General features: G+C 45.5%; 1 protein-coding gene and 1 long non-coding RNA gene across 2 annotated transcripts in view; one reads left to right on the top strand and one right to left on the bottom strand.

Annotated features, from left to right (window-relative positions):
- The window catches only part of LOC110299439, a 40,976-nt gene extending 31,500 nt beyond the window's left edge, over positions 1 to 9,476 (top strand). The window contains exons 2-3 of the long non-coding RNA XR_002378458.1: positions 5,738 to 5,846; positions 8,888 to 9,476. This is a non-coding gene — a long non-coding RNA (uncharacterized LOC110299439). The remainder of the gene's footprint in view (positions 1 to 5,737; positions 5,847 to 8,887) is intronic.
- A 4,632-nt stretch (positions 9,477 to 14,108) lies between these two features.
- Positions 14,109 to 24,302, bottom strand: part of Abraxas2 (abraxas 2, BRISC complex subunit) — a 26,746-nt gene continuing 16,552 nt past the window's right edge. The window contains exons 6-9 of the mRNA XM_021168731.1: positions 22,916 to 23,035; positions 21,030 to 21,114; positions 18,163 to 18,277; positions 14,109 to 16,182 (exon numbers count right to left, since the gene is read on the bottom strand). Of these exons, the coding sequence (XP_021024390.1) occupies positions 15,713 to 16,182; positions 18,163 to 18,277; positions 21,030 to 21,114; positions 22,916 to 23,035 (790 nt within the window). The 3' untranslated portion in view covers positions 14,109 to 15,712. The remainder of the gene's footprint in view (positions 16,183 to 18,162; positions 18,278 to 21,029; positions 21,115 to 22,915; positions 23,036 to 24,302) is intronic.

Genomic DNA, 24,302 nt, shown 5'->3' with positions numbered 1-24,302 from the left:
GGGTCTATTCGCCTCTACAATCAAGCTCTCCCAATAAACGTGTGCAGAAGGATCCTGTTGCAGCGTTGTTCTTGCTGGTCGAGTCGGACGCGCGCAAGAAGTACTCTGTCACTGTCTTCAGACACACCAGAAGAGGGCATCTGATTGATTCCAGTATAGATGGTTGTGAGTCATCATCTGGTTGCTGGGAATTGAACTTACGACCTCTGGAAAAGCAGCCAGTGCTCTTAACTGCTGAGCCATCTCTCCAGCCCTTTGGGTTATATTGTTTGGGACAGAGTTTTACTATATTACTCACTATGCAATGAGATGAGACTGACCTTGAGCTCACAAAGACCTTCCTGTCTCTGCCTACCTAGTCCATAGACCACCATACCCAACACCTACCTTTTTTTGGTTGTTCCAGATAAGGGTTCTTGTATAGCTTGGGCTCTCCTGGAACTCTCTCTGTAGACCAGGCTGGCCTTTAAACCAAAGATCTGCCTGCCTCTACCTTCCAAATGCTGAAATTAAAGGCATACACCATCACCATCCAACTCAATTTATTTATTTGTTTGTTTTAATTGTGTGTCTCTAAATGTAGATTTGTGTATGTGGATGCAGTGCCCTTAGAGGCCAGTAGATGGCGGTGTACCCCCTGGATTTGGTGTTTCAGGAGTTTGTGGGTCACCTGCTGTAGAGCTGGGAATCAAACTCCCATCTTTGAGATGTATACAGTCTTAACTGCTGAGCTATTATTTCTCAAGCCCTTGTTTATATTTTTTAAACATGATCTTGCCATGTATCCCAGACTGACCTTGAACACAGTGTTTCTCTTGCCGCCGCAGCTTCTTGGGATTACAAATGTGAGCCACTACGTACAGAAAAAACAAGTTTGGCTTTCACCTTCCGTGGCATCACATGCAGTTTTCTGGCCTGAATGAAGACATCTCCCACCTCTTAGGATTTGTTTTTTTGTATGGCTATGGGTGTTTTGCCTGCATGTGAGTGCACTGGATATGTGCAGTGCCTTGGGATGCCAGAATCAGGAGTTTGATCCCCTGAGACTGAATTCATAGATGGTTGTGGGCTACCAGGTGGGTGGTGGGAATCGAACCCTGATCTTCTGAAAGTGCAGCCAGTGAGTGCTCTCAACTGCTGAGCCATCTCTCCAGCCCTCTTCTTCCATCTCTTGTCCCTTTCGCCCCATGGACCTCATTACTATCTCTCACAGGAACCTAGACCTGCTTTCCAGTGCAGCACTTTAAAAGCTAAACTGGCAAGAAAAGATAGGTTCTGCCGGGCGTGGTGGTGCATACCTTTAATCTCAGCACTCGGGAGGCAGAGGCAGGNGGATTTCTGAGTTNGAGGCCAGCCTGGTCTACAAAGTGAGTTCCAGGACAGCCAGGGCTATACAGAGAAACCCTGTCTCGAAAAACAAACAAAACAAAACAAAACAAACAAAAAAGAAAGGTTCTGTATGTGTGCACATAAAACGTTCTTTCGATTTTGCTTTTTAATTAATGTGTGTGCTGGTGTTTATGGTTCCAGAAGAGGGCGACAGAGCCCCTGGAGCTAGAGTTACCTTAGTAGCTCCTCAGTGTGGCTGCTGGGAACCAAACGGTGACTGTTGGGCTATTGCTTCAGCCATTTGTTCCGTCTTGTATTTCTTATTATCCTGCAAAACTCACAGTAAAGGAAAGTGGCCTTGGCGCTGAGCATTTCTGCATGGCCAGGTCTTGGAGCGCACCTCTTAGGGAAGGGTCCTCATGCGTGTTCACATTTAACCAGTTCACTGCAGATTCCATGAGGAAAAAGAAAAGTACATTGGGGGCTGAGTGTGCCTCGTATCATTTGAACACTGAGCATATTAGTAATGGACCCTTTTGGAGTGTTGGCTCTCTTTGTTCCAGAAAGTCACTGGGGTATAAAGCTGCAATTATTTTTAAAGGTGGGAATCTCACTGTGTAGCCGTCCTAAAACTCACTGGCTGTCCTAGAACTCTCTATGTAGACTGAGCTGGCCTCAAACTGACAGAGATCCTCCTGCCTCTGCCTCTGTGCCGCCATGCCCCGCCTTCCCTGGTATTTTAAAGCTGGTTCTCTCCACCTTCCTGAAGTAGCAACATGAAGCCTATTTCTGAGGCTGTTTCTCCACTGAAAATCAGAGTCCTTGGCAGTTCTGAAAGCCACAAAGAGTTGAAGGTCCCTTGGCTGCGAGATGACCTGTGTGATCCCATTGCTGGAGGAGCCTTGCCATGCCCTTGAAAAGGACCAAGGTCAGGATTCAGGAAGTAATGGCTGCCAAGAGGGCCCCTCAGCCAAGTCACATGATATGTGCAGGCCACGCCCCCTCGCAGTCTTCGGGTACTCAACTGGAGCTTTCCAGAATAAGCTTTTCCAGAGGCTAAGGAAGAAGGAATCACGGGTAACTGGCCCAGTTCAGAGGATCTAGGATGCTGGGGGAACTTGTGATGGCTGCCCCTATCAGAGACCCAATAAGGTCCTAGCACTTTTTAGAAGGCAAGAAAATGCGAATCAGGAGCCACATGGCTGCTTTGAGGAAGGCCATTGCCTGCTTCTCTCTCTCCAGGACTGAGGTTGTGCGTTTATTTTTAGCACGCCTGGCTTTTCCACATAGATTTGGATGGCTCTAACCCAAGTCCTTGTATTTTCACAGCAAGCATTTGACTGAATGAGCCCAAGGCATTTTTGTTTTTCAAACTCAAAAGGTAGAAGTGTGTGGCTTGTTTGTTTGTTTTTTGACCAACTGAGTTGCACTTCTAGGAGGAAGGTTATGAGTGGCTGGCGGTGGAGGTGGAGTGAGGAGAGATAGATACTCTTCCTGCTGGCATATTTAAACATTTTCTTTGAAAGAACGAATCTTCATGGTGCTGGAGCCTGGACAGAGAGCCTGCTAGTAGGAAGCGAGATTGAGACCTTTTAGAACAATGTATCCCTCCTTTTAGAACAATGTATCCCCCCTTTTAGAACAATGTATCCCCCTGCAAATCGGGAGGGTGTGCGCTCAGCCATGTGGCTGAAGCTCACTCATTTCTGGAGCAGAGCAAGCATCGGTCTGTCCTTCAGAGAAGAACATATGGGTGTGAAACAGCAAACATGCCTTTAATAAGCAGACATTTGCTGATGAATATGCAGGTGTCCAGAGGTGAAGCTGCAGAAGCCAGACCATGCTGGGTAAGAGACCTGGGAAATATTTTCTGTACCAATTACCAGGTGACATTGGGTTTCCAGAGACGCTGAGGCTAAAGGAATATGGCTTTGCCTACAGAAGGGCCCCAGTTAGCTGGCTTCGGTATTGACGGCCTCCTTCCCTGAGACAGAAGGAACAGAAAGAACTAATGAGATACCCACAGACTTCACAGTCAAGCAACTCCGAATGCTTCCAGTCTGGCTCACTTTATCCTGTGTGGACCAACTGGACCAAACAATTGTCACCACGTAGCATGCATAATAACACCTGTGAGGTGCTTGAAAGACAGCCACAGAGAGTCTGGTAGACAGTGGGGATGCCCAGTGTGGCCTAGGCTATGGTCACCCAGGCCTGGAATCTCGCCACTAGCCTGACTTGTTGTGAGGGATGAGGTACTGGCTCTGTGCCAGGCTGCGCTTTCTAAACAGAATGACAAGGCAGGTCATTGGGGCTGAATGAAAATCCAGTTATCATCAGCCCATAGGCTTTCTCAGCTCTCATCCTCCCATGTAAGACAGAGGCAGCAAAGGAGGCACTCAGAGGCCCAGCCCTCTCACTGCCATGCCCTTAAGCCTATGAAAACAAACTGATCATCTCAACCTCACCTGCTCACCAAGATCCCCTAGTGAGCACTAAAAAAATACCAGGGCCCAGCTTGCCTAGATCAATCAGATGAAGAGTTCTAGACAGGGAGACTCAGTGTGGAGGTATTGGCTAAAACTCCCCAGGGTACTCTGAAGCAGGCTGGGTGAAGAGCTCTTCTCTTGCAGTGCTGGCACCACATTCACGTCATCAGGCTTGCTTGGCAAGCTTTCTTACACCATAAACCATCTGTAACTTCCAGGCCAGGATTCTCAGGACCTTATGTCAGCAAAACAGGAAACAAGGCAAACAAGCAAGAGCACTCAGATGCACTCAGACCTTTACAAGAGTATTTTCTGTACTCCACTCCAAGCACAATATAAAAGAAACCTTTCGCATGGCGTGGCGGTGCACACCTTTAATTCCAGCACTCGGGAGGCAGAGGCAGGCAGATTTCTGAGTTCGAGGCCAGCCTGGTCTACAGAGTGAGTTCCAGGACAGCCAGGGCTATACAGAGAAACCCTGTCTCAAAAACCAAACAAACATTTCAGTTTAAGAAAAAAAAAAAAATGGGGGCCCAGACAGATGACTCAATGGTCATCTGCTCTTGAAGAGGACCCGAGTCTGGGTGTCAGCACCCATGATGGGCAGCTCACAACTACCTGTAACTCCAGCTCCAGGGGACTAGAGACCCTCTCTGGCCTTTATGGGTACCTGTACACATGTGGAATACACTCAGAAAGATATACATAAATCAAAATAAAATAAGGGATAGAGAAATGGCTTCTTAATCATTGTTCTATTGCTGTGAAGAGATGTAATGACTAAGGAAACTTTTATAATAGAAAGCATTTAATTGTGGGCTTTCCTGAAGTTTCAGATGTTAGTCCATTATCATCATGATAGGGAGCACGGAGGCAGACATTATGTTGGAGAAGTAGCTGAGAGACTGGACCTGGTATGGGCTTTTGAAACCTCAAAAAATGTGACATACTTTCTCCAATAAGGCCACACCTCCTAGGCCTTCTAATCATTTCAAATAGTGTCACTCCCTGGTGACTAAAGCATTCAAATATATGAGCCTATGAGGGCCATTCAAACCACCTCAGATGGTTCAGTGGTTAGGAGCACTGGCTGCTCTTCCAGAGAACCCAGGTTCAATTTCAAGTATCCACATGGAAGCTCACAACTGATTGTAACTCCAGCCCCAGGGAATCTGATTCCCTCTTCTGAGTTCTGAGGACATGAGGCATGCACATGGTAAACAGACATGTGGACAGGCAACACATGCATTCAAATAAAATTAAATAATAGCAACATATCAACGACTGACGCTGAAGTGATGGCTCAGCAGTCAAGAGCACTAGCTATTCCTCCAGAGGTCCCAGGTTCAATTCCCAGCAGCCACATGGTAACTCACAACTGTCTGTAACTCCAGTCCCAGGGGATCTGACGCTCTCACACATACACACATGTAAACATCACTGCACACAAAATAATGATAAAAATAAACTATTAAACAGATAACAATTTGGGGCCTGGAGAAACAGCTCATTGTTTAAGAATACTGGCTGCTCTAACAGAGAACCCAGGTTTGAGTCTCAGCACCCACGTGACAGCTTACAGCCAGCTACAACTCCAGTCCAGGGGATCTGACACCCTATTCTACCCTGTGAGGGCACTGACTACATGTAGTGCGGACAAAACACCCCTACACCTATCAATCAATCAATGTAAAATAATAGACCGTCTAAAAATAAATAATTTTAAAACTAGGGGTAGGTTTATAGTAAATTGACTTCTTCAGTCTGACAGAACTTCTACAAAAAAGGACACAGCCCATTGTGGGTGGTGCTAATCTAGTAAGTACTCCTGGGTAGTGTAAGAAAGCAGGCTGAACAAGCCATGGAGAGCAAGGCAGTAAGCAGTATTTTCCCATTGCTAACTTCTGTTTTTCTTTCAGTTTCCTGCCCTGACTTCCTTTGATGATGGACTGTGATGTGGAACAGAATCTGAAATAAACCCTTTCTTCCCCAGGCTGCTTCTGGTCATGATGTTTTGTCACGGCAATGGTAATCCTAAGATTCAGGTAACGGCCAGTAAGGGACAGGAAGGGGACGTCTCAAGCCCAGTGTATTTCCTTCCTTGACCGTTTATTTTTATGTTTATGAATGTTTAGCATATGCATATGTATGTGTACCACATGTGTGCCTAGTGCCCAGGGAGGTCAGATGAGGGCATCAGAAGGTTATGAATCACCATGTGAGTGCTGGGATTCTCTGAATGACCAACTAGTGCTCTTTACTGCTGAACTCTCTCCACCCCTGTGTCCTAGTTCTTAATCTTCAGGCCGAGGTGGCCGGGAAGATTCATATGTTCATGATTGGTGTCCTCTTCTGTGCTCATTATACCTCGATTCAAAACTTACCTGAACAAAAGAGAAGGGGAAGAAAGGAAGAGAGCAGGAAGGGGTGGGGAAGTAAAGGGGAGAGTGGGATAAGGAATGGGCCGGACACTGCTCCTGCCTGGTCTCAGGGTGCCTGGAACACTCCGCTGTACTTACGTGGTTTGGTTGGGAGCATATGGTTTGAAAGAGGTGCCAGGACTCTCTTCCACCCACCTCTGCTCCTGAGGGCTTGGATGTCATCAGCCTTGCCCATAACGCAGCCCACTCTCCCTGGTAGATGAAGATATGAGTGCCAGCCCCCGGATACAGAGCTGGATTAATCTGCTCCTCCACCTGGGTATCTATGTGGGCAGGCTGAGGGAATGTGTGTGTGTGTGTGTTGGGGGGGAATCTGGGTTAACTGCTGAGATGGCCTTCACCCCCCACTGCAGGTGGCCTTCCCCAGCCAAGCTGGGCTAGTGGGGTAGAGAGCGACTGTGCTGGTCAGGAGGGTCCCAGAGGTTGCGGCTGCCCCAGGTGTGGTCCCTTTGCCTGTGTCTGGCTCTTGCCGGCATACACTGGACGTGCCAGGACACTGTGAAGGGCATCTCAGGTTGGGCAAGGACAGCCGCACTTCCTAAACTGGCTGCCAAGCCCTGTGGGGCTTCCAGAACATTTGAATGTTTCTGCTCTTTGTTTCTGTCTATCTAGGGCAGCCTATCCTTTCCCAGGCTAGCATTCACTGAGCCCATCTTGATTGAGAGCAGCTGTAGAGGAGGCAGGAGGCATCCTCCTGGATTTTTCAGCAGCTTTGGGACATTGGGTACATTATGATGCATGCCAGCATCTCTGGTCTCCCTAAGAGACAAGCGCAAAGCATCCTTGGCTGCCTAGTGTTGTAGCCACTAGCCACACAGCTATTTAAGGAAAATTGCATTACATTTTAAAAAGTGCATGAGTGTACAGGTGTATAGAGGCCAGAGGGAGACATTAGGTATCTTACTCCACCACTCTCCACCTAGTCTCCTAGATATTAGGCCTCTCATTGAATGTGGAACTTTTGGGCTAGGTTAGTAGCCAGCAAACTCCATGGTCCTCCTGTCTCTGCCTCCCCATCCTCAGAGCTGGGGTTACAGGTGTATATGAGTGAATGTTTTTTACATGGCTCTGGGGGATTTGAACTCAGGTCCTCATGGCTGCACAGCAAGTGTTCCTACCAACTGAGCTACCTCCCCAGGTTCTTTTTTCTTTGTTTTGACTCAGTGTCTCACATATTCTGGCCATCCTCCACTTTTCCATATAGCTGAACTTCTGACCTTTCTTCTTCTACGTCCCGAGAGCTGGGATTATAAGCATATACCACCGTACCCGATTTATGCAGTGCTAGGAATGAGCCATGGGCTTCCTGTGTGCTACTAGAGTACTCTATCCCAGCCCCTAAAACTCAATTATTTTGTTGTTGTTGTTTATTTGTTTATTTGGGTTTTGTTTTGTTTTGTTTTGAGACAGGTTTTCTCTGTGTAGCCCTGGCTGTCCTAGAACTTCACTCTGTAGACCAGGCTGGCCTTGAACTCAGAGATCCACCTGCCTCTGTCTCCTAACTGCTGGGCTTTTAGGTGTGCAATGCCACTACCTGGCAAAATTCATTTTTTTAGAACGGCCAGGCACATTTCTGAGCCCATGTGACCTGATGCAAGCTGCACTAAACAGCGCAGAGGTGAAACAGAAGTGGACAGAAGGTTCTCCTAGGCGGTGCTGCCTAGCCCCATCTGAACTTCTGGGTCTATATTCTGCTTTATTATCATTACTATTGTGTGTGCACACATGAGTCAGAGTTTGACTTTCAAGAGTTGGTCCTCTCCTTGCACTATGGTTCTGCGGATCTAGATATATTTTCTTTTTTCATTTTGTCCAAAGCTCACTCAAAGACCAATCTAACCAACTGAGAAGACTTAGGAAAGGCACCCAACCCTTCTTCCCACATTCACCCCATGCTCCTCCATAGCCCATTCTGTGGAGGAGACCTGAGGACAGGGCTCTCGGCACCCACACCTGCCAGTCCTGGTCTGTAAAACTGGCCGCCACAGAGCACAACTTAATTCTGGACACTAGTAAACTCAGTGTGCCGTTCACTCGGCTTTGTTTGTAAGTTCTTATGCTCTGCCACTTAACTGTTAACACAGCCTTCTGAAGTAAGTATTGTCACCCAACAATACCTACAGATGGGGCTCAGAGACAGGGGCTACTTGACCAGGGTGTGTAATTAAGTTAGACATGGCTTGGATTCCAACTCGAGTCTTACTCCAGCCTCTCTATGGGCTACTTCCTAGGTCTGGGTCAGGTGGCCAGGGGGTCTAAGGTCTCTATTTTGTCAACAGAAATTCTTGATGTTCTCCCAGGGACAGCTGGTGGGTTTGGGAGCAGGGGATTTGGGAGAGGGGCCAGGACTAAGGAGACAAGGAAGCTTTCAAACTGATGACGGGGGTCGGCGGGAGATGGGGCATGACAGTTAACAGAAAGAGAATGGCCCGGCTACATCTGGGGCAGATGAGATGGTATGGGTTACCTAGGGGACCCATTGGCTTAGCACACTGGCAAGGAGGCCAAGTACTACCTTCTTTGGCCTCCTCACCCATTCCCACAGGGCTTCTTCTTTTTCTAACTGAAAGTATGCTGAGGTGTGTTCATTTCTTGTCATTAATTTTCCTAACCCCATTCGGTCCACAGTGCCAGCATTTCCCCAGCCTCTCCCAAGGAAGAATAGGCTATTGGAGTGCACTCACCAGCTTCCTGCAAAAACATCCTAAAAATGCCATCTGGTTCTTTGAGCTCAGTTTAGGCAAGAGAGATTTCCAGATCATTGCCATGACTGGAAATACTTAAGGGGTTAAGGGCAGTGATGCAGTCTGGTAGTCCCATCACTAAACTGGCAGAGGCCAGAAACAAGGTGATGAAAGCATCCCCTGGAAATTGCTGCAACACGGCACACACGTTGTGCCACGGGTGTGGCTCTAAGGCCTACCACCTTCAGAGGTCAACCTGTGATGAATATGGCTACGCTACCAAGTGCAAGAGAACTAATAACTGGAGTGCCAAGGCTAAGAGATGAAACACTACCAGTACCAGAAGGATAAAGCACCGAGAAATTGTCTAGCGAAGATTCAGACATGGATTTTTGTGAAGGAACAACACCTAAACCCAAGAAGGCAGCTGGGACACTAGAACAGTGGTTCTCAACCTTCCCAATGCTGCAGCCATTTACTACAGTTCCTCATGTTGTGGTGACCCCAGCCATAAAATGATTTTCCTTGATACTTTGTAACTGTAATCTTGCTGTTTATGAATCATAATATAAGTATCAGATAATAAACTCCCAAAGGGGTTGTGACCCACAGGTTAGGAACTATTGCTCTAAAGCCGGGCGTGGTGGCACACATCTTTAATCCCAGCACTTGGGAGGCAGAGGCAGGTGGATTTCAGAGTTCGAGGCCAACCTGGTCTACAAAGTGAGTTCCAGGACAGCAGGGATATACAGAGAAACCCTGTCTCAAATAAACAAACAAACAAACAAACAACAAACAAACAAAAAAACCCATTGCTCTAGAAGATGGTGGCTCTGGTTAGGACCAGGGAAACATAAAACAATAGAGATAACAGAGGTGGCTGGAGGAATTCTGAGTGGCATCCTCTATCAGAGGAAGTGCTGGAGAGCCAGGGCCAGGGGGGAGCTCTCAGGAGCAGGGACTTCAGGAGCAGAACCTCTTGGGCCACGCCTCTAGGTTTTGGGCCCCACCCCGACCCCATGACTCAGTTCCAGCCACCTTGAGGTTTTATATCGTTTTATAAATTTCTAGAATCGGATGGGCTTCATTTGGGCCAGGCATATACCACTAGAATGAAGAGTGGATGATCTTTTGAGAGACACATTGAGAGGTCCAGGCTAGGGTCATATCTAATCCACTCAACAGTGCCAAATGCAACAGGCACTCACAGACTCAGAGAATAATTCATGTGTGGGCACACGAAGCCACCTTCAGTGGCCTCTAACTTCCTTCCTGCTCCATGGCAGGCTGTGCCTAGGACTTTATTTTGTCCGTCTATGAATGCCTCTCTGAGAAGGATACTGGGAGTAAGAGCTCTGTGGTTGGCAGAACCACAGAGCCTAGCCAGACAGGTCAGCCCTGGATCCTGATGCAGAATCCAGAAACTCAAATCTCAGATTTTGGACTAAGCTGAAGGTCAGTACTCTACCAGATTCTCCACTCTTGTTTTGTTTTGTTTTTCTGGTTATGAGTTCTCTGGGTATACAATATTGCCTTCATCTAGAATTTCCCACAGAAACGTAGAATGGGACCTAACAGGGGCTGGTGAGATGGCTCAGTGGGTAAGAGCACCCGACTGCTTTTCCGAAGGTCTGAAGTTCAAATCCCAGCAACCACATGGTGGCTCACAACCACCCGTAATGAGATCTGGCGCCCTCTTCTGGAGTGTCTGAAGACAGCTACAGTGTACTTACATATAATAAATAAATCTTTAAAAAAAAAAAATGGGACCTAACAAACCGTCAATGGCTATGTCTTGCTCTTACAGAATGGGAAACTGAGACCCAGGAAGATGTGTTTTCTTCCAAATCATTGCTTATGTTTGAAAGGTCTCCTCAGTCTTGGTTTGGGGGTTCTTTGTACTGCGTGGTAGGAATCCTCTGTTGCTGTGGCGGGATGTTGATCTTAATTTCCTGTTTATCTGCAGACAGCTGTGAGTGGGTAGATAAGTCTGTAGATACTGGCATATGGAGGTGATCATTTCAGGACTTGTATGTTTAGGAATTCTTGACTAACACCTGGTATATTTTACTTCCTTCATTGTGATGAAATAGCCGGCAAAATTAATATAAAGAAAGGCGTTTATTTTGGCATACAGTTCCAGGGCCTATCATGGTAGGGAAGGTACAGCTGCAGGTATGTGTAGTGTGTGTGTGTGTCACAGCACACAAGTAGAGGTCAGAGAAGAACTTTGTGGAGTCAGTTCTTTCCTTCCACCTTTATGTGTGTGGATCCTGGGGCTTGAATGCTGGTCCCCAGGTTTGTGTGACGTACACCTTTACTGAGCCATCTCACAGCCTAGTCAGAGTTCTTGCCAGCACCTCCCAGGTGCTAACTAACCTCTGCCTTTCTTCTAAGCAAGTCTATCTTCAGGATTTTATTTGACTCCTTTTTAACACAGTAACTGTCTTTTTTTACTCAACCCATATTTCCTGGTACCCAGTCTGCAACCAGTCCCTGGGGATTCTGAGGTGCTTTCCTTACTATTCTGTCCTGTAGGACATCACCACCTACCCGCAGAGTGGGGTCTAAGTCTTGATCTGCTCTGTGCTGGGTAGTGACTGCATCACAACAAATGCATAGCACTGAGGTTACACAGTTCTCTCCAGGCACTCACAAGGGTTTTCTAAAGGAGACATTTGAGCTGGTCCCCAAACAATGGGCAGCCTTGACCCAGACTGAAAACTCTTTTAAAGGGTTAGGTTGCATAAACTCTGACTCCTAACTTCCCATCTCCTGCAAGCCAGGATCCTGTGATGGTTTCCAGGGAGAGACTACTGTTTCTTTACTCCTCCCACACACCTGGGTTTCTTTACTCCTCCCACACACCTGGGTTGGACCTGTCAGAAAGGTCTTTTGGGTGATCCATATTTTAATACGACTAAACCATATCTGTTTGTCACTGAGACCTAATGACCCCTGCCTGCTCCGCCAACCACAGTGAGCTGGCCACAGCAAATGTTCCTAACAAGGAAATGTTTATTTTGGAATCAGACACCTCCCAGACTTGTTTGTCTGGGGACCAGACTAAGCAGACACTCTGCATGTCCTGATACAAGTTGAAGGCCACCATATGAAGGAACAATAGCAGGCAGGAGGCAGAGTTTTGCAAAGAGAGTATCCCCATGATCAAGAAAATGCTCGTGTGTCCCCACATGTGCACACTAGCATTTCCTGGCTTCCGCCTTAGAGTCTGGCCTCATGTTGTCTTTGTTCTCTGAGACTTTTTGGACCTGTAGGAAACAGATTCTGAGCTAAGAAAAGTTAACTTGGTTGGTTTCAGGTTTATTAGGGGGGAAAAATCAGTGTGGATAGAACCTTGTAAGAGTGAGGATCCCAGTAACTGAATGGAACTTGCAGCCAGCACAGATCCAGGACACAGGTCACAACTGTTAACTTTCTCCTTTTATTTACATTGACTTAGAAACATCTTTTTTATGTGTCTGTGTGTCCACTGTATATATATTTGCCCATGCCTACACATGTGGAGACCAGAGTCTAATGTCAGCGGCCTTGTTTCATTACTTTGTGTGTGTGTGTGTGTACTACCATGGCACACATCACATAGGGAGGTCAGAGAACAATGTACTGAAATTGGTTATTTCTTTACACCACGTGGGCCCTAGAAATAAACTCAGATCTTTATCAGCTGAGCCATCTCTTCAGCTCCTCAACCTTTTTATTTTTGTTTTGTTTTTGTTTTTGAGACAGGGTCTTGCTGAACCTAGAGTTTGATGATTGGGCTTGAATAGGTGGCCAGTGAGCTCCAGGGATCGTCCAGTCCTTCCCCAGCCCTGGGATTACAGGTGTGATTACATCACCACACCTGGCTTTTTCTGTGGATGCTGAGGATCCACACTTGGATCCTCACGTTTGATAGCAAACACTTGCTCATTGAGCCCTCTTGACTGCCTCTTAAAATATAAAATACTATTATTGTATGTGTGCATGATGTGTGGACACAAAGGCCATGGTATATATATGTGTGCAGGCTGGAGAACAATTTTGTGAAGACCATTCTCTACCTTTGTATGGAATCTGGAGACTGAACTCTGGTTGTCAGACTTTATAAGCAAATACTTTCCCCTGCTGAGCAATCTCACTAGCCTTTTTTTTTTAATTTTATTTTTTAATCTCTTTAATACAGTTAAATTCTTTTGTTAAAGTAACTAGTGTCACCTGCCCTACTGCCTGGCATTTAAAGATATACATCCTGACTAGGGATGAGGTTGCGAATTTTATGGTTTTTTTGTTGTTGTTGTTGTTTTTTTGAGACAGGGTTTCTCTGTATAGCCCTGGCTGTCCTGGAACTCACTTTGTAGACCAGGCTGGCTTCGAACGCAGAAATCTGCCTGCCTCTGGCTCCCGAGTGATGGGATTAAAGACGTGCGCCACCACGCCCGGCCAATTTTATGTTTTGACACTACTCCAGAAACACCAATCCCAACAGTGAATTGTTTTCCACACCACTCAACTGCCACAGCTCTGCTGAGTTCAGGGCACATTTGCTGGCCCTGTTCTGAGAGCCTACATGTCCTGAGATACTCTCAGAGCACCAAGTTCTGCTTCCCAGTTATTGGGTGACCTGAGTGGAACAGTCACTTCAAACCAGAGTGCCTCTTCTGGGTAGTGCCATTCAGCTTTATCCACTATGGGGACTTCTCCAGATAGCTTGGTTCTCACCACACCATTCTTGAAATCAACATCAATATTCTGGTAAGGTGTATTCTTAGATCCATCTTGAACCACACAGACAGGTCCCTATGGAGACTGAGGACACGTTTTAATGCCCTTTAAAACCTACCTAGCATGGCTGGAGAGATGGGTCAGTGGTTAGGAGTGCTTACTGCTCTTACAAAAAAATCACTTTAGTTCCTAGTTTCTGTATTAAAGGCCACCAATCACCAGTAAATACAGCTCTAGGGGACCTGATGTCCTCCTCTGGGCTTTAGTACCTGCGCGCGTGTGCACACACACTGACATTCACACTCACACACACACTCACATGAACACACCGACATTCACACTCACACACACACACAAAATATTAGGAAAAAACCCTACCCAATAGGCAACACCTACTGAGGCAATAACTTGCTGGTGCTAAGACAGATACTAAAATAATGTATCATGATTAAATACGTTTTTATTGTCACATTTAACTGCTTTGTCAGATATACACTGTATATTTCAGTATGGCATAAAAATAAGAATATTTTCCTGAATGTCAAAATCTGAACAGAAGAGATGGCGATGGCACTTTAACAGACCGGACTTCATACCGTGCTGAAGCTGCTAGCAGATAGCTGATAAAAGCTGGAACGCACTGCAGATAAAGTGACCCTTGACATTCAAATCAAACGGAAGTGGTGTGAGCCCAGAAAAACCAGGATAGCAGTTACAACGCAGACCCGACGGTCAGCATCTCATCTCTAAGACTGTATGCACTGTCTGAGACTGGGCACTGGAGCTTATGAGTAAATATCACTATCAAACGAAATGACTCCTCTGAAACCTTCACAGTATCCTCATCCTTACATGTTTTAACTAGTCCAAGGAAGGTAGTTCAGCGCCAAGCATCATGGGCTGATTGATTGCCATATGTGGTAGGTCTTGCCACTTCCAATCCAGCAGCCCAACATACTCAAAAATGGTTTTTAGTGGTTTCACACATTCTGGGCAAAACTAGAAAACAAGCAGTAATTAAATAAAAGCGTAAATGCATCCCAATGGTCTCCGCACATTTGCAATCATCCCCTAAATGGCAACTTTAGGGGGAAAAAAAGAAGTATGGTTATTCATACTTGAAGTAGATCTGTAGTCACCAAGATTCCTGGATATTTTCTCAAAAATGTCTTTCCTCCACAACTCTAGCCCAGGATCCGCCACACCTAAGTACATTACATCCTTTCCATAGGAACTTAGTTAAATCCACTGTGTCTGAGGTCTGTTCACTACAGACTCAGACCTGGCTTCTCCCTTCTGCCATCTACTGGTGTGTGGCCTCCCTCCAGGACTGCATGCAGCGCAGCATCGCTGGCGTGCACCAAAAGACAAGGGCCTGACTTCGGGCCCTGATCCAGATGAGTCCTCGCTGGGGATTAGTATTCCTACTTTTAAAAAGGCCACCATTTTAAGTGACAATACATATCAGGCTAGTAGAAAAAAGTTGAAACAAAGCCCTCTCTTCCCATCTTACAAAACCATGCAGATGAGAGAAGGAATGTCTGACTTGTTCCAATTAGGCTTCTTGGAATTAACAAAATTTCTTTTCTGGCAAAGGTGAATTTGGCTCATCGTAGAAAGTTCTTTGAAGGCTGCTGCTAAATTCGTTTCCCTTTGAAAGAGCAAATGTCAAGGCATGACAGTGCAGAGGTAAGTTTCTGACTTAGTATTTATAGACTAATTGTGCTTAGTCTCTGATCTCTGATTTATCTTAAAGAACAGACTACACTGAGGAGTTTCACTCTGCCTAAATTTACTAGTACATCCATGAATCGCACCAGAATTAGGACAATTTGATTATCATAATGATTTTGTTGTGAACCTGTGCACTGTACCCAGAGGTGAGGACCAGCGGACAGAGGATTCTGGGAGTTGTATGCACAGGATGCTCCCCTCAGGAGCCACGGCATCTGAGAAAGCAGGTCTCCCCACAGATTAAGTCCTTAACAACACTCAATAAGCCATTAAGAAAAGTAGTGCCAAGTGGAGAGTGTCATTTGTTTACTTAAATCTGGGAGGTCTGAGTGTTCCTGGGGTCCTCGTCAGGATGTGTCAGGAGCCGTGAATTCTTTGAATGTGAGTATTCGCTATGAGGGGACTCTGCAGGATCAATCAAATTTTCATAATCACTGTCATCTGACTCCTCCCCACTGTCTCCAGCTGCACTCTGGGAAGGAAGAAGATCTGCTCCGCTTCCAGTGAACTTCAGTCCGCCACTGGTGGAAGCATAGCTGGAAGAGCCCACCGCCTGAGGACGGGGCATGAAGACACTCCTTTCCATGCGAGAATGGCTCAGAGTGCTTTCTTGATTGTTTGGGTGGAAATCAGAGTAAGGGGGCGGAGGATCAGAGGGCTCTGTTTCTGCCAGAGTACTTCTCCCTTCAGCTGAAAACCCAGAATAGGACATCCGAGGGCTGAACGCTGGCTCCAGACTTTCGGATGGCATCTGTCTGCTTAACAGGGCCTGCTGCAATCCTGCACAGAAACAGGAAGAATGTCTTAACAAGTTCTATATCTTCATAGCTTTTTAGCTCCACTTGTTAAATGGTCAACTTGAATGATCTGGGAAGGAGCAGCAATGCTGTGAACTCATCACTGCTAATATTTTACAAATGTTTTCTCTACATTAATTTCTTTGCATCTCAAGTATCAGACTAACCAGTTACACAGTGAGGCCCTTGTCTCAAAAAACAAAAACAAGCAAAAAAGAAGCCAGAGTTGAAAGTCCAGGCACTCTGATTAGAAGTACAGCCCCACAATGCACCACAAAGGCTTGAACCTCCAGATCCTGCTCTTCTGCCCACCAGCTGACACTAGAAATCCTTCTGAATACCTTTACAAGTCACATGAACAGGGACTGTTCCTTACAGTATCCTAGCAGATGCCATACTGCTTTCTTTTTAATGTGTTTTTGTGTCTGTGCCTACCATTTGCATAAAAGTGCTCAATGAGGCCAGAAGAGGGCACTGTGTCCTCTGGAACTAGACTTACATATAGTTGTGAGTTTCCCTACATGGGTGCTGGGAAGCAAACTTAGTCCTCTGCAGGAACAGCAAGCTCCATCTCTCCAGCCCCCAAGAATTCGGTTGCTAGAAACAGATGATATTGTCAATACACACAAAAACCTGACCAGATTTCTTAGATCTGTTCTGATTTCTACCTGCTTCAGCTTTTCTCTGTGGTCCTCTTGTTTCAGTTTTAGAAACTAGGGGAATAGCATAAAACCAGCATTTCTCACTAGGAAATGCTTAAAGCCAAGGGAATGAATGCTCTCTCTCCTTCATGTAAACCTAGTGGTTGCTTACTGTAGGATTCTTGATAATATGGCTCAGTGTTAGCTTGCCTAACATGCGTCATCTTCAGCTACAGAGAAAGTTCAAGGCCAGTCTAGGATATACAAGACCCTCCCTTACAGTTATGGGGATTAAGGCAGGTTTTCAAAAATGGTCTCAAGTCATTTAATGGATAATTTGATAAGTAATGAACAGTTTAGTGGGGTAATGTGACCTATAATTCTAGCTACCCTGAGCTAGACATGGTGGCATATGCCTTTAATTCCAGCAGAGGCAGGTGGATCTCTGTGAGTTTGAGGCCACCCTGATCTACAGAGGAGAGTTCCAGGAAAGCCAGGGCTACACAGAGAGCCCATGTCTCTACAAACAAACAGAAATTCTATGTACTTTGGAGGCTGAGGCAGGAGGATCACAAGTTTGAGGCCTGCCAGGACCATACAGCAAGTTGAAAGCCTGCCTGGCAACTAATGAACATTGTCTCAAACATACAAAGCGGGACGAGTGAGATGGCACAGCAGACTGAGGACCTGACTGACAACCTGCGTTCAATCCCTGGAAGAAGAGAACCAACTCCTGCAAACTGACCTCACTGGTGTTCATAATAAATACATACATACATACATACATACATACATACATACAAACAAACAGATAAATGAATGAACAAAAACGAAACAAAAACAAAACAAAAAGTCAAGCTGGGCATGGTAAGCACGTGATTTGAATTCCACTCCCCAACAGGTGAAGTCACGTGGATCTCATAGAAAATGCAATCCTTATCAGGCACAGCAGCATACACCTAGAATCCTAGGACTTAAGAGGCTTTGAGGGTCACATCTCAAGTTAGAGGCCAGCCTGGGCTACAGAGTAAGTTCCAAGCTCAGCAAGGGTACAAAATGAGACAACGTATAAGATAAATATAAAGAGGCGATACAATAGAATAATGCAAGAAGGGCTGGAGTGCAGGTTAGTGGTGGAGCACGTGCTTAGCCTGGGAACCCTGTGCTCAGGCACAATCCCTCCCCCCCCCCCAATGAACCCTGTGCTCAAGCACAGTCCTCCCTCCCCCCAACAGTGAACCCTGTGCTCAGGCACAGTCCCCCCCCACAGTGAACAGAGCCGTCTCTCATACTGAATGGGAGACCGTACTCCAGGCACTTACTTCTTTCTTGTTCCTTTTCATTTTTCTTCTGAGTGATTTGTCTTCTCAATTTGTTCACTTCTGCCTGACAAGATTCAACAACTCGCTCACTCTTTTCTACATCTGCACATACTGCCTGAGGGGGAAAAACACAAGAAAGAAGATTAGCTTCAAATACAGGCAGGAGGTAATCTACAGATTCAGCTTCATTACAATGGGAAATGGGACTGGAGAGATGGCTCAGCACTTAAAGTAAGAGCATTAGCTGCTTTTTTCAGAGAACCCAGGTACAATTTCCAGCAGGCTCACAAGCACCTCTAGCTCCAGTTCCAAGAGATCCACACCTTCTGGCGTCCAAGGTTACCAAACACTGAAGTCATCAAAGTTAAATGCAGAGAGATAAGGTAGAGCAATCTTGAGTGCTCATGAAAGCAGAGCTGTGTTCCCCCACTTCCCTTTATGAGACAAGACTGCCTGTGTAGTCCAGGTTGGCCTCCAACTGGAGATCTGTCCCCAAAGCCTCTTGAGTGCCAGGATTACAGGTGTCTGCTGCCATACCTGATCAGGATTGCTTTTCTTCTGTGTGTTCATATGCAACATTTATGTGGGCATACAGGTACATATGCATGTGGAGGCCAGAAGTCAACCTTGAGTGTCTAGTCTCAAGAATCGCTCACAATTTAAAAATGTTAAAAACCGTCTGTATGTTGGGGTGCGCACACAGATGAGAGAAAAGCATCAAGGTGTCCCCCTCTGTCACTCCCTGCTTTTCTCCTTTGAGAAAGTTTCTCTCCCTAACATGGCATTCATGAGGTTTTGGGCTAGATTGGAAGCTGAAAGCTAGACTGGAAGCTACTGCCTGTCTCTGCCAGCTCAGTGCACAGGACTATGCCCAGTCTGTTATGTGGACACTGGGATCTGAACTCTAGTCCTCATTTTTGAACAGCAAGCATTCTCTAGCCACTGGGCCACTTCTCTAGCTTGATTGTTTTTAAGGGTGTGTACACGAAGCTATATTATATTAATCAATACAACAAAGAATCAGTTTTAGTCATCATTTTTTTAAAAATGATCATTAGGGGCTGGAGAGATGGCCCAGTGGTTGAGAGCAGGACTGTTCTTACAGAAAACCTGAACTTAGTTCCTACCACCCATATTGGGTGACTCATAACTATCTGTAACTTTAGCTCAATGGAATTATCTGGCTTGCGTGGGTACTTGCTTTCATATGCACGTGCGTGCACACACACACACACATTTAATAAATTTTAAAAATTAACAAATGCAGAATGAGAATGTCTGTATATGATGGGGGTATGCCATGACCACATGTCCCAGTCAGAGAATCTTAGTGGATTCAGTTCCCTCCTTCCACCTTTAAGTGGGTTCCAGGGATCAAACTCGAGCTCCAGGGGATCTGATGCCACTGTCTGGCCTTCAGGGGCACGGCATGCATATGGTGCACATCCAGACACAGGCAAAATACATAAAATAAAAAATTAAGAAACAGATCTAAGATAGATTTATTTAACTGAAAATAATTGTAATAAGGGAAATCTGGAAAAGAAAGTAAGTTTCAAAGCTGAGGTTTGAATGTATGTAATTTAGCTACCAATAACCACTATGAGAGCTGGCTTTTTTAATGAGCAAGGTAATGTGTGACACCATTTAGAAGTTGTTTGGCTAGTATAAACAGTCTGAAAGGTCACGGTCATGAATTCAGAGCAAAAAGCTGTTTTCCACTGCACATTCCTCCCATAGCAGAAAATATCAGAAACTTCCAGGAAAGAAGTTTGGCACAAATGAGCGTGAGTAGCGTTCCCTCCACTTGCAAGTGTGTGGTGAGCACAAGCCCTGGAAACTGCTCTCTACTACTTTCCCCGTTTACTAAGGCTTTCCCCGCTATCTTCTTGTAGTCTTTGGTTTTTCAAGACAGGGTTTCTCTGTGGAGCCCTGGCTGTCCTGGAACTCACTTAGTAGTCCAGTCTGGCCTTGAACTCACAGAGATCCAACAACCTCTGCCTCCCAAATGCTGGGATTAAAGGCGTGCGCACCATGCGCTGTGGCTTTCCCACCTTAGATGCTACCTTCACTCCNCCCTCTGTCTGCTGGGGTCTTTCCCACCTTAGATGCTACCTTCACTCCCCCCTCTGTCTGCTGGGGTCTTTCCCACCTTAGANGCTACCTTCACTCCNCCCTCTGTCTGCTGGGGTCTTTCCCACCTTAGACTCTACCTTCACTCCTCCCTCTGTCTGCTGGGGTCTTTCCCACCTTAGATGCTACCTTCACTCCTCCCTCTGTCTGCTGGGGTCTTTCCCAGGCCTAGCAGAGCTCCAGCTTTGCCACTTTTCTTATTCTCAAATATAAGTGCAGTGGAAGGACGGTCAGCCTGTAGCTGGCACATGGAGGTGGTACCATAGACACTTGGTGCATGATGGACTAGGAAGAGACAGATCCACTGCAATCCTCCCACTCCATAGTGGTGGCTGGGAGAAAAATGAACTGATTAGATGGAAGCAGGGCTAGACTGGGTGTCAGCTCATGACACGGTCTCCCTTTAGAATATAACTGACAGAGCAACTGTTCTCAGCACCCGTCTTCAAACTCTCCTTTGAAGGTACACTTCCAGAAACAAGCACGACTGCAAAGGGTCCTGCATGTTCTGAGAAGCAGCATTAGTAAGTGGTGCAGTGCCTCCCCCTCAACACACGAGGAGGCAGGATTATGTGACAGATATCTGACAGCCGTTACCATAGCAAAGTGCATTCTGACTTTTGAACCACTCACTGCTCATTTATCTGTCAGTTAGAAGACACATTTGTTTGTTTGTTTACTTATTTACAGAATTAGGACTTAAGCACTGTGAACCAGCTGGAAATACTGCTTACCTGGACTTTCTCCTGAAGTGCATTATAAACCTGATAAATTGCCCTGATGTCCTTCATGACTCCATCTTTGTCAAAAAAGTCAGTACTAAAAGACAGAAAAAAGATGTGAAAGTTACTAAAACCACCATGAACAGCACTTCAACCACAGTAGTGTGTGCTGTGACTCCTCAAAGGTGACGTCTAGGTACTAAAATGCTTATCCCGATAGAATTACAGAAAGGAAATAAAAAAGAACACTAATTAAAAACAGAATATTTTCCAGTGATTATCCTTTTTTTTTCTTTTTAACTATTTTTATTTTTAGATAGGGTCTTTCTATGTAACCCTGGCTGGTCTGAAACTCATTATGAAGTCCCTGTTGGTGTGGAAATCATGACAATCCACCCACCTCTGCCTCCCAAGTACTGGGATTAAAGGTGTGTGCAACCACATCTGGCTGTTGTACTTTTTAAAACCTAAGGAAAGCAGCTTAAGAGGTGGCTCAAAGGTCGAAAGCACTTGCTGCTCTTGCAGAGGACCTGAGCTCAGTCCCAGCACCCACACTGCCAAGCAGAGCATCCATAACTTTAGCTCCAGAGGAGCCAGGGCTCTCTTCTGCTCTCCTCAGGCACTGCACATAGAATGAATGAATGGACATATATACACCCAGACAAACAGCTACATACATACATACATACATACATACTGTAAAATGTAAAAATAAATCTTTAAAAACATAATATATAAAACTTGAGGAAAGATACAATAAAATTAAATTATCTTTTTAGTAAGTATAAAAAAATTAGTACTTTTAGGGATTCTTTTATTTGTGTGTCTGTGTCTGCCTAAGTGTGTGTAGTGCATGTATGCATGTGTGTATAAATGTACACATGTATGTTTGTTCATGTGTGTATAAAAGTGAGCTTCAATGTGTATGCTTGTGTAGGGGCCAGAGGTCCCTGTCAGGTGTCCTCTTATTTCTCTCCACCTTATTATTTGAGACAGAGTCTCTCATAGAACCTGAGCTTCTCCATTTTGGCTGTTTTGCTGGCTGACTGGCATGTCCCAAGCACCTTCCTATTTGTGTGCTCCTAGTGCAGGAGTCATAAATGTGCTATGCCCAGCCCAGCCTTTTATTTTTAACTAGTTTTATTTGCACACATGTCTGTAAACCACATGTATACCTGGTACCTGCAGAATCCAGAAGTGGGTACTTGGTCTCCTAGGAGACCACTGGAGTTACAGTGGTTGTGAGCCACCATGCAGATGCTGGCAACAGAACCCATGTCCTCTGCAGAGCAACAGTGCTCTCAATCATCGAGCTTCCCTTCTCCAGCCTCCCTCTCAGTTTTCTCACAGGATGCGAATACAAACTCAGGTCTCATGCTTGCACAAGTAGTTAATCTCTACTGAAGTAACTCTACAGCCTCAGTTTTTTTATCTTTATTTATTTTTATCTTTCTGAGACAAGGTTTCACTATGTAGCAGAGGCGAGCATGGAAGTCAGCAGAAATCCACTGCTGCTTCTTCCTCGGTGCTAGGATTATAAGAATGCACCGCCATGCTCTACAGAGCAGACTGGTTTTGCTTGTTGTTGTTGCTGCTTTGTCTTGAGGAAGGGTCTTACTTGGTAAGCTGGCCTTGAACTTATGACCACCTCCAATTTCAGCCTCTCAGGTGCTGGGATTGCAGGTATGAGTCACCACACTCAGCTTTAGGGATCATTTCTACAGTTTATTAAGAACAAATTCTGATATATGGTGGTGATAGTGGTGATGGCCTAGAGAACTTGGTTTTCTTCAATTTCAGTTAAAACAAATGTGACTTTACATTTCTCCTTACACTTTGAAAAATATCAACAAAGACAATGCCATTCCCCAAAGAGCCCAGTTTACCTTTCAACTTACCCGTGCTCTTTAATGACCTTGGCATAACTCTGAGACGTGTTTGGCACTGAAGACACTTTGTACTCTTGCTGGCTAGTATTGCCTAGATTGGGAATAGCAAGTGATATCCTTTGATTATACCTATGAGGAGAATTGAGAAAAACAGCATGTAATAAAACAGCATTTCTCTTTTGTTTGTCTGAGGCAGGGTCTCACTATATAGCTTATTCTGGCTTCACACGTACACTCTGCCTGCTTCAGCCTCCATGTGCTGGGATTATAGACATATGTCACCATACCTGGCTCTCCTGCTATGTTGCCTGGCTAAGTGTTGAACTTTGGGCTCAGTACTTCACTGCTGGGTTTACAGGTGTATATCATCACTCCCAGGCTTTAAAGTCGTCCTTTAAGAATTGGGAATGACAGGGTTTGAGTCCCAACACCCACATGATGGCTCACTATCATCTGTAACTTTAGTTCCAGGGGATCCAGCACCCTCTCCTGGTGGCACTAGCATCAGGCACATGTGTAATATAAAGAAATTCATGAGGGCAAAACACCTACATACATAAAATTTTTTTAAAAAATTAGAAGGATTGGGATTGAAGGCTGTAGGTATAGCTCAGCTGGTAGAGTACTTGCCTAGGGTGCCCAAAGCCCTGTGCTCAATACCCAGTACCACAGGAACCAGACACGGTGGCACACACCTGTAATCTGGGCATTCCTTAGGAAGTAGAGGCAGAAGGATCAGAAGTTCAAGGTCATTCTTAGCTACACAAGCCAGTTCTGAGCTACATGGTTACTACCAGGTCTATGAGGGATCCACAGGGAGACACCATCTCAAGAGAGCAAACAGTCAACCCAGGAGGATCACTACAAGTTCAAGGCTGGCCTGCTCTACATAGCAAATTCCACGTCGTCTGGACTACAGAGCAAGACTCTACCTCAAAAACAAAAAGCAAAAGGGTCAGGGTTTTGGTTTATTTTTGTTTGTTTGTTTGTTTTTTTGGTTTTGGCAGCAGGCTTCTGTGCCTCTGACACTGGTAAGCTAATTCAAAGGGCTGAGGCCATCTCGGACGCAAGGTCAGCAACTTCCTTTCCCTGAAAGCAAGACTCTGCTGCACATTCCTTGAGGGCAGCGGTTCTGGCTCAGAACATTACCTGCAGGTCAGTGATTGACAGATCCCTAAGAGAAACCTAGAGGCTAACTAATGAAATCCTAGGCATAGCTACCAAACTGTAACTATTACACTGATGTTGTCTACTGATCCTATGCTCACAAGGAAAGCTTTCTGCAACTCCCAAACAGAAAACGTGGTCACATAATGTTTTCACAAGGTCACAATGCGAAAGCCTCATCACTAATAATGGTTCTTTTTTTTTTTTTTTTTTTTTTTTTTGGTTTTTG

Source organism: Mus caroli, chromosome 7, assembly GCF_900094665.2.
Source record: "Mus caroli chromosome 7, CAROLI_EIJ_v1.1, whole genome shotgun sequence".
NCBI lineage: Eukaryota > Metazoa > Chordata > Mammalia > Rodentia > Muridae > Mus > Mus caroli.
This window is presented reverse-complemented; position numbering and strand designations above follow the sequence as displayed.